This window comes from Calypte anna, chromosome 26 (assembly GCF_003957555.1).
Source record: "Calypte anna isolate BGI_N300 chromosome 26, bCalAnn1_v1.p, whole genome shotgun sequence".
Lineage (NCBI taxonomy): Eukaryota > Metazoa > Chordata > Aves > Apodiformes > Trochilidae > Calypte > Calypte anna.
This window is the reverse complement of record NC_044271.1, coordinates 438,481-452,905: the sequence shown is the minus strand read 5'-3', so window position 1 is coordinate 452,905 and position 14,425 is coordinate 438,481. Positions and strand designations below refer to the sequence as shown.

General features: G+C 52.8%; 1 protein-coding gene across 2 annotated transcripts; it reads right to left on the bottom strand.

The window, feature by feature from the left end:
* Positions 1-3,602: 3,602 nt before the first annotated feature.
* Positions 3,603-6,560, bottom strand: KCNA2 (potassium voltage-gated channel subfamily A member 2). 2 transcript variants are annotated; one of them, XM_008499472.2, is made up of 2 exons: positions 6,462-6,528; positions 3,603-5,451 (listed from the first exon to the last, which is right to left on the bottom strand). In XM_008499472.2, the coding sequence occupies exon 2, from the start codon at positions 5,362-5,364 to the stop codon at positions 3,865-3,867; it is 1,500 nt and encodes a 499-aa protein (XP_008497694.1). In that variant the 5' UTR covers positions 5,365-5,451; positions 6,462-6,528; the 3' UTR covers positions 3,603-3,864. The 2 variants fall into 2 exon arrangements, with proteins under 2 accessions (XP_008497694.1, XP_008497695.1); XM_008499473.2 differs by having other exon boundaries at positions 3,605-5,357; positions 6,462-6,560.
* Between the last annotated feature and the right edge of the window lie 7,865 nt (positions 6,561-14,425).

The following is a 14,425-nucleotide window of genomic DNA, read 5'->3' as shown; positions in this document are numbered from 1 at the left end:
AACTAAAATACAGGTGCTGTCTCCTCTGGGTGCTAACCCAGAGGCACCTCCACAAACCTCCAGTCCTTCAGCTCAGCCCTAAGAGAAGCCCAACACCTCCATCAGAGGAGGAAAGGAGGCAGAGCATCAGCTTTAGGCAGCTCTAAGCAATCTAAAAGAGATGGTGGGATTTCTCCAGCCCCTGATTTAGCATCCTTTGCAGCTCATTTCTGCACCCTTGCAGGGTCAAGGGGAGTGTGGGATGCTCAGCACCTCTGCAGAAACAAGTCCAGAGTCTCACCAACCACATTGCTCAAGGAAAAAAAAGAAAAAAAAGGAAAAAAAAAAAAATATAAATCACAGTCTCCTCCTGAAAACTGGTTCAAGATCACATCAGTGAGTCAGAAGCAAAGCTCGAAATAGCACAACAGCTCCGACCTGCAGGCACAAATCCCATTAAAAGCTATAGGGTAACCATGGCTCTGCATGGGGTGGGGGAAACATGGACCCTTCTGCTCCATGCAGCCTGGTGACCACCTCCAGCCACGGCCCCATGGACCTTTTTTTACCCTGAACCCAGCATCTGAGCACTGGTTCAGTCCCTGTGTCCCCACTCAGTGCCAAGATTCTCCTTTTCCCCAGGAACATCTGTCTGGCTCAGAGCAAGAGGTGCAGGATCAGTCCTAAGGAAGGAAGTGGCTGTGCTGGCCCCTGTCATGGGGACAGATGTCAGCTGGCAGCAGGGACAACAGGAGGAATGTGGCCTCTTGCTCTTCAGCCCCATTTGTCCCTGGGCTGGAGCTCCCCGAGGCAGCCAGGACCCCCCCAGCTTGGCAGAGGGGTCTGGATGTGTCTGCTCCTGCTCCTCTCCCCTCTTGCCCAGCCTCATGAGGACACCATGCCCAAAACAACCCAAAAAAACCCCAAACCCAACATCATCTTCCCCTTACCAAACCACAACAGCTCCCAAGGGGCACCCAATAATTTGACAGCTGCTCCCCCAAAACCCAAAGGGATTAAACCACCCAGCACTCTGCAAAGTCTCACTGAGCATCCTCCCCCCCCAAAAAAAACTTTCCTTTGCCCTCTCTGCTTTCCCATCTACCACAAATGGGGTCACTGGGTGCTCAGGGCACCCAGGGGTGGGTGGGCAGGACCCCAGTGTGAAGGCAGCACCCCCATACCAGATCCCACATCCACGAGCAGGATGGAGGGATGGAGGGATGGATGGATGGATGGAGGGAGGGAGGAATGGATGGATGGATGGATGGATGGATGGAAGCTGGCCAACCACCCTGGGAATTGTGCCCAAGCTGGCAGCTGACACCAGCCCTGTCCCAGCCATCAGGCTGAGCTTCAGAAGCAGATTTATTGCTTTGGGTTGCAAGTTGTTTCTTTTTTATACTTGTTGGAGATGTTAAGGGGCTGCACGAGCTCCCACTTCAGAGCTCCAGCAGCAGCAGAGGAGGAGGAGAGGGAGAGGGCTCCTGATCTAATGAGATAGAATTAAAGACAGACCAAGGTCCCATCCTGCGTGGTGCTGAGCACTGGTGGCACCCAAGGCCATGGGTGATGCTCATCCTCTGCCCCAAGCAGAAGCCAGGACTCTGGTGCTCTCACCATGGATGTTTGGTGTTCATCATGGCCAGGCTTGGATTCCTCAATCAATCCAGTCAAAAGCAGTGATTCCACCTGGCCCAGTGGAGCCACCTCAGCACCAGAGCTGGATCAGGCCATGGGTTTGGAGCCATTGCTGTAGAATACACTAGCACCATTGGACTTATTGTTATGGGGTGGTTTCCCCTCTCTGGGCTCAGGCAGGGTCTGTGGGACCTCCCCTGCAGTGGGGTTCCTGCCTTCTGCCCACATTTCATCAGAACAGTCCTGAGCACATCCCAGTTCACCCCAAATTCACCCCAAATACAGGGGCTGCTAAATCCCACCCTGCAACCCAGGGGGGTTTTCTTGACCATGATCTTGGAGGAGATTTGCAGCCCTTTCCCATGAGCCAGCAGAGGGGTGAGGTGCCCAGCACTGGGGATTGTCAGAAATGGGGGGAAAACCAGGAGGGAATCCAGAGTGGGATGGGGAAAGCAGATGAGCTCCTCCTGGATCACCTTCCCACCTATCCCCAGATAACACCAGGGATGAAGAAGCAGCAGGAACAACCCGGAGGTCTCTATGCCCCAACTCACCCCTCCTTAAACCCTGGACCAAGGCAAAGTGAGCTCAGCCCCTTACCCTGCTCCTTTTCCACCACAGGAGCAAAACCCATCAGCCCTGAGGCTCTACATGGTTGAAAAGGAGTTTTCCAGCCCCACGGGCAGCCTGGGACAGGTCCAGCCCTTGTCCCACCATCCCCACCCCCCCGAGCTGGCAGCCCCTGATGCCCTGAGCACAAAAACTTGCTGAGGATTCAGCCCTGAAGTCGCTCTCTAAATATCTACATACACACACAGAGAATTGTTTGGGAAAGGGCTGAAAAGTGCTGAGCAGCCGAGCCAGGAGAACCATTCCCTGCCATCCCACCTGCTCCTCCTGCCCTCTCTGCTCCTCCAGTGTTTTCTGCCCGTGACACCAAGATTAATGACTAATTACCCGGCCCATAATGAGTGCAGGTGTTTCACTTTCAGCTCACCTTCCCTGGCTCCCATTAGGCACCTCCTGTGTCTGGATGCTCCAACACTGGGGCTCTGCCTGGCTCTCACTCCAATTAATCTCAGCACACCCCTTCCCTGGCCAGTTTTTAACTCTTAACGGAGCCTTTTTAACTCCCATGGATCTCCTACGAGCCACCAGAGAATCTAGAAGCACTATAAACAGGAATACTTGATAGCCTACTAAGAAAATAGATATTTGTGTGTGTATTAAATATTCAGATTCATGCAACAAACACCCATGCAGCTGTACGGTTATTACTGGTTAAATGTCACTGCAGTATAAATATCATTATAGGCCACAGCATAGTTGCTCCAGTTTTATATATAGATATATATAGATATATATAAAAAAAAAAAAAAAAAGATGCCTTTTTTCCCAACTCATTTTCAATGGATCAGTGGAGGTGTCTTTGGTGAGCCTGGAAATGTTGGTGATGGAAGTGTCAGCTGAAGAAAAGAAATAAAACCCAAGCGCTTGATTTATTCCCTCGTCCCTCCCGATGCCTGGCGTAGAAAATTTAAGAGTCAATAAATCAGGTTCCATCACACCAATTATCCCTCCCCTGGGCCTCACCCGGGCACACTGCAGTGCCTGAAACTGTTGCAGCATTTGCAGCATTTGCAGTTATGAAACAGGAGCCCGGGCGAGGCGGTCGCACCCGGCGTTCCCGGGTTGAAACTGGAGCCCTCCAGCACTCGGGACACACGACCTCAGTTTCCTTTCCTTAAGCTCTGCCTGACCTTTCCCAGCCCTGGGAATTAGTTGTCACCCAGCTCCACGGGGACAGGGGACCCTTAGGTGTCCCCCTCCCCCTTTTTTCCATCCCCATCCCATTACTCAAAACTGCTCTTTGGAAACCCTGCAGCCTGGGATGAGAAAATATTGTGGGGTCTTTTTTTTTTTTTTTTTCCCCTTTTTTTTTTTTTTTTTTTTTTCCTTTTTCCCCCCCCCTTTTTTTTTTTTTTTTAGTTTTGCTGTGTGTTGTTTGTTTTTTTTTTTTTTTTGCATTTCCAGGGTGGAAATCAAAGGTTAAAAGTCACTTACACAGCTATTGCTTCCCATGCAGAACCAAAGATACACCGTAGAAAACACTGTGTTAACTACACTGCAGAGCAGCACTGGATATCTGCAACTGTTCCCAATTCAGCTTTAAATAGGGTACTAGATTATTTTTTTTCTTTTTTTTTTTTTTTTTTTTCTTTTTCTGTGTGTTTTTTTTAGCGACTAGACATCAGTTAGCATTTTGGTGATATTCACATAGTTTGTGTTAGCTAGGGTGCAATTGGCTGTCTTCAAGTTCTCCTCCCTAAAATCCTCATTGCTATTGTTTACGCCTTCCTGAATCTCCATATAATCAGACTTACTAATGGTAGAGGCACTTCTGCTTTTCTTGAGGTCGGGGGAAGAGGGGATCTTTGGGCAGCTGGTTACTTGCAGATACTGAGCCTGCTCCTCTCCCTCCGTCTCCCGGTGGTAGAAATAATTGAAGTTGGAGACGATGACGGGCACGGGTAAGGCAATGGTTAACACCCCCGCGATGGCACACAGGGAGCCCACGATTTTCCCCCCGATGGTGGTGGGGACCATGTCTCCGTAGCCCACGGTTGTCATGGAAACCACGGCCCACCAGAAGGCGTCGGGGATGCTGGGGAACTGGGACTCGCTCTCGTCGGCCTCGGCGAAGTAGACGGCGCTGGAGAAGAGGATGACGCCGATGAAGAGGAAGAAGATGAGCAGCCCCAGCTCCCGCATGCTGGCCTTGAGGGTCTGGCCCAGGATCTGCAGCCCCTTGGAGTGCCGGGAGAGCTTGAAAATCCGGAAGACCCTGACGAGGCGGATGACTCTGAGGATGGCCAAGGACATGGCTTGCTGGCCCTGCTGCCCGTCCTCCGGCTTCTCAGCCAGCTCGGTCCCCAAGGTGATGAAGTAGGGGATGATGGCCACGATGTCTATAATGTTCATGATGTTGGTAAAAAACCCAGCCTTGCTGGGGCAGGCGAAAAACCTCACCAAGAACTCGAAGGAGAACCAGATGATGCAAAGTGTCTCCACGATGAAGAAGGGGTCTGTGAAGGAGGTGGACTGCTGGTAGCCCACGCTGCTGTTGGAGTAGGGGAGGTGGCTCAGCCCGCTGCCGTGCATGTCTTCGTTCTCATCACGAAAAATGGGCAAGGTTTCCAGGCAAAAGCTGACGATGGAGATTAAAATCACCATGACGGAGACGATCGCGATAATCCGGGCAGGCCCCGAGCTCTCGGGGTACTCAAAGAGCAGCCACACTTGTCTCTGGAACTCGTTCTCGGGCAAGGGTCTTTCCTCTTCTTTGATGTAACCTTCATCCTCCCGAAACATCTCCATGGCTTCTTCTCCCAGTTCATAGAAACGAATCTCTTCGGAGAAGATATCTAAGGGCACATTAACAGGTCTCCTCAACCTCCCCCCAGACTGGTAATAATATAAAATGGCATCAAAGCTGGGTCTGTTCCTGTCAAAGAAATATTCATTCCGGAGGGGGTCGAAATATCTCATTCTTTTTTTAGGATCCCCCAGTAAGGTCTCTGGGAACTGGGCCAAGGTCTTGAGCTGGGTCTCAAAGCGCAGCCCCGAAATGTTTATGACCACCCTCTCACAGCACTCATGGTCGGTCTCAGGATTGTAGGTGTCCTGCGGGTGTCCGGGAAGAGCTGCAGCTTCATCTGTTGGATCTCCAGTAGCAACTGTCATATTGGGGTTGAAAAAATAAAAATCCTTTTATGCTAAACTCTTCCCAGTGCCCGGCGGTGGGAGCGGATTCAGGGCAGGGGTATTACCCTGCAGGAGGACAGGTACGTAGGTTTTTTGGAAGTGTCTCATGAAAAGGCGAAGGGATGATCAAGAAATCAAAATAAAAATTAAAAAAAAAAAAAAAAAAAAAAAAAAGTGAGAGAGAGAGAGAGAGAAAAAAAAGTAAAATTAAAAATAGAAAATTAAAAAAAAAATAAATGAATGGATAAATAAATTAAAAAAAAAAAAAAAAAAAAAGGAAAGAAAATTGCCCCTGCTGAGAAAGAGAGAGATGGAATAAAGTTGGGGGGGAGGAGAGCAAGGTCCCTCGCTAGCACGTCTATCCCCTTCCTCGAGGGGGGGGGTTGGGGGGGTTAATTTGCCTTCCTTGGGACAGAGTTTGAATCTGAACCCCTTGGGTGGAAGAGAGGAAACACCTGAGGAACCGGCACCCAGTCACAAACTGGCATCGGCAAACCGCAGCTTTGGGGCTTTTTGGCTAAAAGTTACAATTCCAATCAAAAAGAAAATTAAAAAAAAAGGGTGGGGGGGAAAAGGGGGAACAAAGGAAGAAAAATAAACCCCATCCAGCCCTAAAGCGAGGAGGGGAGCCCGTTGGGGAAGGGGTGAGGGGGTGCCGGGGGGAGGCAGAGCAAGCTCAGCTCATTTCCAAGCATGCAGCTAAGGGTTAACCGTGCAACCTCCACCAACCTCCCCTCCTCAGGGGGCTCGGGATTGATGATTTTGATTTTATTTTTTATTTTTTTTTTAAGTTTGCTGCCACCTTCCCAAGCCTCCTGCCCTGGTTAGAAAGCTGCAAGGCACCATGCTGCCCTCCCTGCTTGCAGCCAAGCTTGGGGCTGCTGGAATTCGCAGCCCCCGATGCCAGCTGCCCCGCGGAGCGCTGCAGTCCCCGTCCTCGACCGCTGGTGTCCCGGCTCCTGTCATTCTCTGCAAACCACCATGGCACACAGAAAAGGCAAAAAAAAAACAAAAAAAAAACCAAAAAGAAAAGAAAAGAAAAGAAAAAAAAACCAACCACAAACAAATCACGTTACCTGGAGAAGCCAAATCTCAGTGTCTCTTAGTAACACCGATTATCTGACCCTGGGGAAAAAAAAAAAAAAAATAAAAAAAAAAATATCCTAGAGAGAAATACAGGCTTCCAAGATCCCCACAATTTCCTCTCTCTTCAAAGTTAAAAATAATGGTGAGTCACCGTAGGAAGCAAAAAAAAAACCCCAAAAAATTAATAATAATAAAAAAAAAAATATAAAGGAGAAGGGACATAAAAGGGGTTAGAATCCCAGATGGTGGAAGTCAGGTCTTGTAATGGTTTGGACTGGAGAGAGAAGAGAGAAAGAGAGACAGAGAGACAGAGAGACCGAGTCTTCTCGGGAGCTGTTGCAGATCTGCACTTCAGGGCAGATGAGCGTCTGGCTGATGCCTTCGGTACGACGGCGAAAAGCTGCTAAGCTCAGCAAAGCCCGATGTCCCCAGTGTCCTCGGGAGGTGTGGCATCGCCTGGAAAAAACACCAAGAAGGTAGCGAGCTGCCGAGGGCTTGAAAGGAGCATCCGCAAAGCCCCTGCTCCTCCAGGACCCCCGGCTAGGGTTGGTTTGTTTGGGGTTTTGTTGGGGTTTTTTTTGCCTCCCCAGGAGCTGTTTGCCCGCTGCTGGCCCAACCTGCACTGCAACGCGGGAGGATGGCGAGAGTGCGCTAGTGGCGAGGCGGAAAAAAAACAGAGCCCCATCCCCAGAGAAAAATGACAGAACCCCATCCCCAGAGAAAAAAAAGAGAGCCCCATCCCCAGAGAAAAAAGACAGAGCCCCATCCCTAGAGAAAAAAAAAGAGAGCCCCCTCTCCAGAGAAAAATGACAGAGTCCCATCCCTAGAGAAAAAAGACAGAGCCCCCTTTCCAGAGAAAAAAAAGAGAGCCCCATCCCCAGAGAAAAGAAACCAGAGCCCCATCCCTAGAGAAAAAAGACAGAGCCCCATCCCCAGAGAAAAAAACCCAGAGCCCCATCCCCAGAACAAACCAGAGCTCCAGCATCTCCCTCCCTCCAGCATCTCCCTCCACTTTTACTCAATGCCTTGGCGTGCCAGGCTGCCCAGGGAGCAAGTGCCAGGAGAAGGACACGGGGCTGGGAAACGACGCAGCACCCCCAACCCCCTCCCCTCATCCCACCCCCCCTCCCACCCCCCTCCAGTCCACCGCCGGTTCTTGAGGCTTTACAGACCCGCGCTGGGTTCGGTTCCCACCATCGCCAAGGTCCTGGTGGTACCCACTGGGTGCAGCACCCACGCCATCGCGTTGCCTGCCCGGGTGATTCAGGAGGTTCTGGCTTCATCCGCCAGACTGAACCCCCCCTTTCTCCTCCCTCCTGGTCCCTTTCTTCCCCCTCTCTCCCCCTAACCCCCCCTCAAAGGCCACTTGCCCCTCAGGATGGCTCCAAGGAGCCCTGAGCACCGTGACCCAAACCCTGGGACCCCACCACCTCCCCCATCCTCCCAAAAAGCCATGACACACACCCCCCCCACACCTCTATCCTACCCATCTCCTCCGGGGGGTGGAATTTGACTCCCGTGGGCAAAATTTCTCCTGGGGACGCTGGGGGTCTGGTCCCCAGTGGGTGCCGGGTCATCAGCATCCCTGCTCCTAACTCCTTCAGCTCAACCCTCTCTGCCTCGCCCCGTGGGGATGCTCAACCCCGAGAGGTCCAACCAACCTCTCTTTCTTTTTTTTATTTTATTTTATTTTATTTTATCCTTTTCTTTTTATTTTTTTTCCCCCTCCCAAAGAGAAAATAAAACCCCTCTAACCTCCCTTCTTCGGCTCCAACTCGACTTGTCTACTTTGAGCCAGGATTACCGAACCGGGTAGGGGAGGCAGGTGGAAAATAACCCCACGGTCCCAGGCTCCTCGGCAAGGATTTCAGCCGTCTCCAGGCCATTTATGCCTGTTGGTTCCTCTCCTCATCCCCCGAGGTGCAGATATTGCCGCAGATCCCTCTTTTCTTGGAAATTTCCCTTTTCCTTCCAACCTTCCTCTCCCTTCTCCTTATGCACTAGAAAAAATAGTACAACCCTGACCAGGCTTGCAGCATTCAACTGCTTCGCTTAACCCTTTTCTGCCAGGCTCGGAGGAGAGGAGGCTGCATTTGTCCCAGTTTTTCTCCTTTTCCTGCTTTTTTCTCCCCAGCGGCTGGCTCAGGAGTCCGGCTGGCTTTGACCTTCCCTTCCACCTCCGAGCATCACCTTAAACCACCGAGCATCAAGCCACCGCTGCAAAACACAACCCCAAAGCTCCCATTTCACCCCAAATCAACTGACCTCGATTTTTTTTATGATTTTTTTTCCCCCTGTCTCAACACCCAGTTCTATTCCTGCCCTTAAATTCCCTCCTCCCCTTCCTCTCTTCCCAGACCACCGCAGGTCTGTTTAACAGCACTGAGATGATCTTATTTCTTTCTTAACATGTTGATTTTTTTATTTGCCAGCAGCTCCAGGCTCCTTCCCAACCCAAATCCCGGTGCTGCCGCTTGGTGCATCTCGGAGAGGGTTCCTGCATCAGTTGCGTTGACATCACCCAACCCAGGACTCAGTTTCTCCTCCTTTCTCCCCCCACCTCATGCTTTCCCGGCAACCTCCTTTCTCTCCGAGCATCTTTGGGGTTAATCCATGCAAATTTGGGGGTGGCAGAAAGGAAGGGGAGGGGAAGATTTGCCCGAAGCCCCTGAGTTTTCTCCTTGCCTGCACCGCCCGCTGCAGGCGGGAGCTGCGCCCGTGGTTCGGAGGGGTGAGAGAATTCGGGGGCCTTGAGGACAAGGTCATAGTTGTGCCTAAAGCCCCGAATCGCCCCGTTTGCACCGTTTCTGGCTCTGTTTAAGCAGGGCAACGAGGAGGGGGGAGGATGGAGAGATGGGGGGGGAGAGAAAAAAAGGCACCAACTCACACTTGGCTCCGCAGTCGGGCATGCGGCGAATGCACAAGCAGCAGCTCGGCTCCACACACCGCTGCCGGCCCCCAAAAACCTCCTACCCCCTGGAGTCAGTCTCCAAAGGCAGCAGAGTTTCTCCATGAATATTCATAAGATTACCAGGAGCATCTTTCCCGCCTCCCTCCTCCCAAGGAAGAGACCTAGATTTCAACCGCTGGGAAATCATCCTAGCCCTGGATACGTGGGGCTGTTTTTCCGTGCAGCTCCCATCCCGGATCCTTGTTCTTGGGAATAGCCTGGATCTGCTCGGGGAACATCTGGGGAGGTGGAGAATCACCAGCTCCAGGCAGCCTTGGGAAAGGAGATGGGGCAAGGATGGGGCTCACAGGGATCTCATTGCTCTGTTCTTGGCTGGGGATGTAAAAAGCAACAACCTGATGTCACTTTGCACTTCCCAGCCTCCCAAAGGAGGGAGATGGCCAAGCTCTGGCAAACTGGGTGTATAAGAGATATGGATCAACTCTTTCTTCTCCCAAAGAGTTGTCAGAGCCCAGCCCAGGCTGCCCAGGGAGTCCCCAGCATCCCTGGGGGGGTTCCAGAGCCCTGGAGATGAGGCACATGGGGTGGCCTGGGCAATGCTGGGAGAAGGGTTGGACTTGATGACCTTAAAGGTCATTTCCAACCCAAATGATTCCATGATCCTATTCTATCAACCCCTGCCTTAGGGCAGGCAGGAGCTGCACCATCCTTGGACCACTCTGCTGCTACCCCAGAGCCCCTAAAAGAGCAGCAGGGTAGCAACAGGTCCCACAAGGTACCCAGCAACCACAAACATTGGGAGAAATGATGGAAAATCCTCCCATTCCCATTCCCAGCCATCAGATTTGGAAGGATCTACCAGTGCTGAGGGCCACAGCCCCAGGGACAGCCACCCAAAGTGGGATGGGAAGGCACAGACCAGCTTGAGTACCCAGGAAAATCAGTGCTAAAAGCAACGAGCAGCCAAGCAGCAGGATTTGGGGATGTGACAGGGATAAACCAGATTATTCTCACCCTCTGAGGTGCCAGGATCATCTCTGTGGCACAGAGCTGGAGGGTGGGTGCAGCACTGGGGAGGGGGGGTCCTATCACCCACTGCTCCTCCCAACACCTCCCTTGAAACTTGAATTTCCCTGAGCCCCAGCCAGATCCCAACATTAAAAGTGAATTTCTAACCCTACAGCAGCACCAGGAATCCTTTGGAGCTGCTGGACAGAGGCATTTTCCAGCTGCGTGCATCCGACTGGACACGAGGCTACTTGGGATGAGGAGTTTTAATGTCATTTGCATCGTTTTAGCCTTTTCTGAAGGCAGAGCTGCCAGAGCAGGGCAGGCTGGGGCCAGAGAAGGATTTGCCTGAGGCTAATCCTTATGCAATGGGGAGAAACTGTAGAAACTGAGGCTGGGCAGTCAAGCAGAACTGAATTTGCAACTTGTTCCTCCTCCTGCTGCCTTGTGAAGGTTTTACAAAAAAACAAAAAGCAAAAAAAACCCCAAACAAACAACTAAAAACCAGGGAGATTTCTCTTTAAACAGCAGCAGCTGCTCACAAAAAGCCCAAATCCTGTCTCTAGCAGATCAGGGGAATTTCTCTGAACCGAGTGATGCTCTCTGGAGTTACTCCCCCAATTCTGGAGCTTTTATTGCAGTCTGGGTGGCTGCACCCCCCCTCTCTCAGCCACACTGACAGCTCCCAGAGGAACCCAGTCTTGCTGAGCCTCTGCACCCACTTGTCTCCTCTGGACCTGCAGAGGAAGCTTTGCTCTTCCATAGCCATTGCTGCTGGGGGATCCCCAAAATATCAGGGTGAGATAGGTCAGAGTGGCTCCCCCCATCTGGGCTCTGCAGGAGCTGGTCCCTGGGAGCATCTCCTGGTCCCTGGGGGAATCTCCTGGTTCCCAGGAGGATCTCCTGGTGATTGGGAGCATCTCCCGGTCTCTGGGAGCATCTCCCGGTCCCTGGGAGCATCTCCTGGTCCCTGGGAACATCTCCTGGTTCCTGGAGGAATCTCCTGGTGGTTGGGAGCATCTCCTGGTCCCTGGGAGCATCTCCCGGTCCCTGGGGGAATCTCCGGGTCCCCAGGAGGATCTCCTGGTCCCTGGGGGAATCTCCGGGTCCCCAGGAGGATCTCCTGGTGATTGGGAGCATCTCCTGGTCCCTGGGAGCATCTCCTGGTTCCTGGAGGAATCTCCTGGTTCCCAGGAGGATCTCCTGGTGATTGGGAGCATCTCCCGGTCCCTGGGAGCATCTCCTGGTCCCTGGGGGAATCCCTTGGTGGTTGAGATCATCTCCTGGTCCCTGGGAGCATCTCCTTGTCCCTGGGACCATCTCCTGGTTCCTGGGGGAATCTCCTGGTTCCCAGGAGGATCTCCTGGTGATTGGGAGCATCTCCTGGTCCCTGGGGGAATCCCTTGGTGGTTGAGATCATCTCCTGGTCCCTGGGAGCATCTCCTTGTCCCTGGGACCATCTCCTGGTTCCTGGGGGAATCTCCTGGTTCCCAGGAGGATCTCCTGGTGGTTGGGAGCATCTCCTGGTCCCTGGGAGCATCTCCTGATCCCTGGGAGCATCTCCTGGTTCCTGGAGGAATCTCCTGGTGGTTGGGAGCATCTCCCGGTCCCTGGGAGCATCTCCTGGTCCCTGGGAGCATCTCCTTGTCCCTGGGACCATCTCCTGGTTCCTGGGGGAATCTCCTGGTCCCCAGGAGGATCTCCTGGTGGTTGGGAGCATCTCCTGGTCCCTGGAGGATCTCCTGGTCCCCAGGAGGATCTCCTGGTGGTTGGGAGCATCTCCTGGTCCCTGGAGGATCTCCTGGTCCCCAGGAGGATCTTCTGGTGGTTGGGAGCATCTCCTGGTCCCTGGGGGAATCTCTTGCCCCCCTGGGAGGCTCTCCTGGCCCCTGGGAGTATTTTCTGGTCCCTGGGAGGATTTCCTGGTCCTTGGGAAGACCCCTTATGGCAAAAGGAGAAGAGCAAACATCACCTGGCTGCAAAGTTCATAGGAAATCTCTGTATTTTTCCAAGGTTCTTTTTGTAATAAAATATCTGATTGTTTTAAAAATACCTCCTGAATTTTTATTTGCTCAAGGCCACAGAATTGCAACATCTTTGCTTCCAAAGCCTCCCCACCTGCTCAGGCAGCCAGTCTGGAGAGGAGCTGGGCACCTTTCATTGAAAATAAAAATCATTTAGCTCAGCTGAAAGAGAAGAAGGAGGTTCAGCTCTTGAGGTCTTTGGAGCTCAGTGTGGGCAGTGTGAATATTTCATGCCAGGCTGGCACTGGCTCCAGGATTGCTGCTGGACCTGCTGCAAGGGCACAGGGCACAGGGCAAGCATCCCTGCTAGGTGGGTACAGCCTGTTCAGGCTGCCCCAGCCCCTTTGGGGAAGAGGCTCTTAAAGCTTCTTTATTTCATTTGCACAAACCAAAAGGTCAGGCTGGGGTAAATTAATGAAGGGAAGATAAATCAATAGCCTGCCTCCAGCCAGGTGCTTTCAGCTCAGGAAAGAAAACTTGCCTGGCTCACAAGGAGAAATTCCCCCCATCCCTATCCCATGCCAGGGATTTCTTCTCCTCCTTTATTCTCCCCGTGATGGAAGCCACCACCTCCTCACCAAGGGGATGCAGCTGTGGCTCTGTTCTTGCTGTCTTCCTGCTCCAAACAGACCAAGAAAGCTTCAGGGCTCCACAGGTTCCTGGAATGCTTGCTTAGCTGAGCCAGGGCTGTTCCTGTGACCCCGAGACAGAGGAGAAGTGATGAACATTTGTTTTGTCCTTGCTGATTCCTCTTCCCCAGGTCTGGACAATGGAGCATCCTCCTCCTCCTCCTCTGGCTCAGCCACCTCTGGGTGGATGATGCTCCACAAGAAGCAGGGAAATAGGGACAAAGCCTTCTGGTAGCTGAGCTAAGGGAGAAGACAACAAGAAGATGGACAAAAAACCCTCGTGGAGGTGGCCAGCAGGTTGCCTTGGCTTTGGGAGAGCTGTGAGGTGCCCTAAAGGTTCTCTCTGCCCTGCCATGAAAGGGCACAACTTCTTTTAGCCACCAGCCCTGGTTCCTCTTGCAGGCAATGACCAAGCTGGCAGCATCTCCCACCACAGATCTGGTATTAGGGACCCTGTGGGTCTCAGTCCAGGTGTCTGCAGGTGCTGGGTATTAGGATCAGGAACCAAATGATGGCTCACACCAAAGCAGGGGCTGTGCCAAAGTCTGGGTCCCAGCAGGGGATGAGCTGGGACAGCTCAGGGGTTGTGCCAGGCTGGGAGCCACACCAAAGGTCACCCCAGCTCACCCCAGCTGGGTTCCCAGCCTCCCCAGCACCCCCCAAACACCCTCACCCCCCACCCAAGACCCCTGGGTCTCTGCTGCCAGCTCCAGTCTCTTCCTGGCAGGGTGTCCCCTTGGGATGGCCCCGTGCCACCGTGGAAAATTCCTGCAGGAAAACCCAAGGTTTTGTGCAGTTTCTCAGAAGGTTGGGAGGTGTTTCATCACTTCATCTCTGCTGCCCAGGTGTCAGGGGGAGGGCTGGAGATGCCACCTCACGGTGACCCGAACACACAAACATCTCCCCAGCACCTCTGGGCTCCTTGTTCTGCTCAGTGAGTCGGGCAGGGGACAGCAGGTGACACGGGAGGACATGAGGTGACACACCCGAGGCCATGTGGGCAGAGTCAGAGCCCCAGGTGCTCGCCCCGGGATCCGGGGATGCTCTGGACCCACCCCACCCTTTATTCCCTCCCCTCCATCCATGGGGAACCCCCCCGGCTCTCAGCATCCCCTTCCCTGTCATTTCTCTGCCTTATTTACTATTTCTCCATCTCCCACCCCCTCTTTTGGGAAGAGACAGACTTCCCCGTTTCCATGGAAACCCTCCCCCTCTCCCCGCACTTCTTCAAAGAGGTTTTCATCCCTTTCTTTCCCAATGAGCTATTTTTAGCCCCGGCTTCCCCTTCTCCCCCCTCCCCACTCTCTCAGCTCACGTTTATCCCGAGGAGCAGCACCCACCAGAGCCACCACAGGGCACCCATGGGAGCCCCAGCACCCACA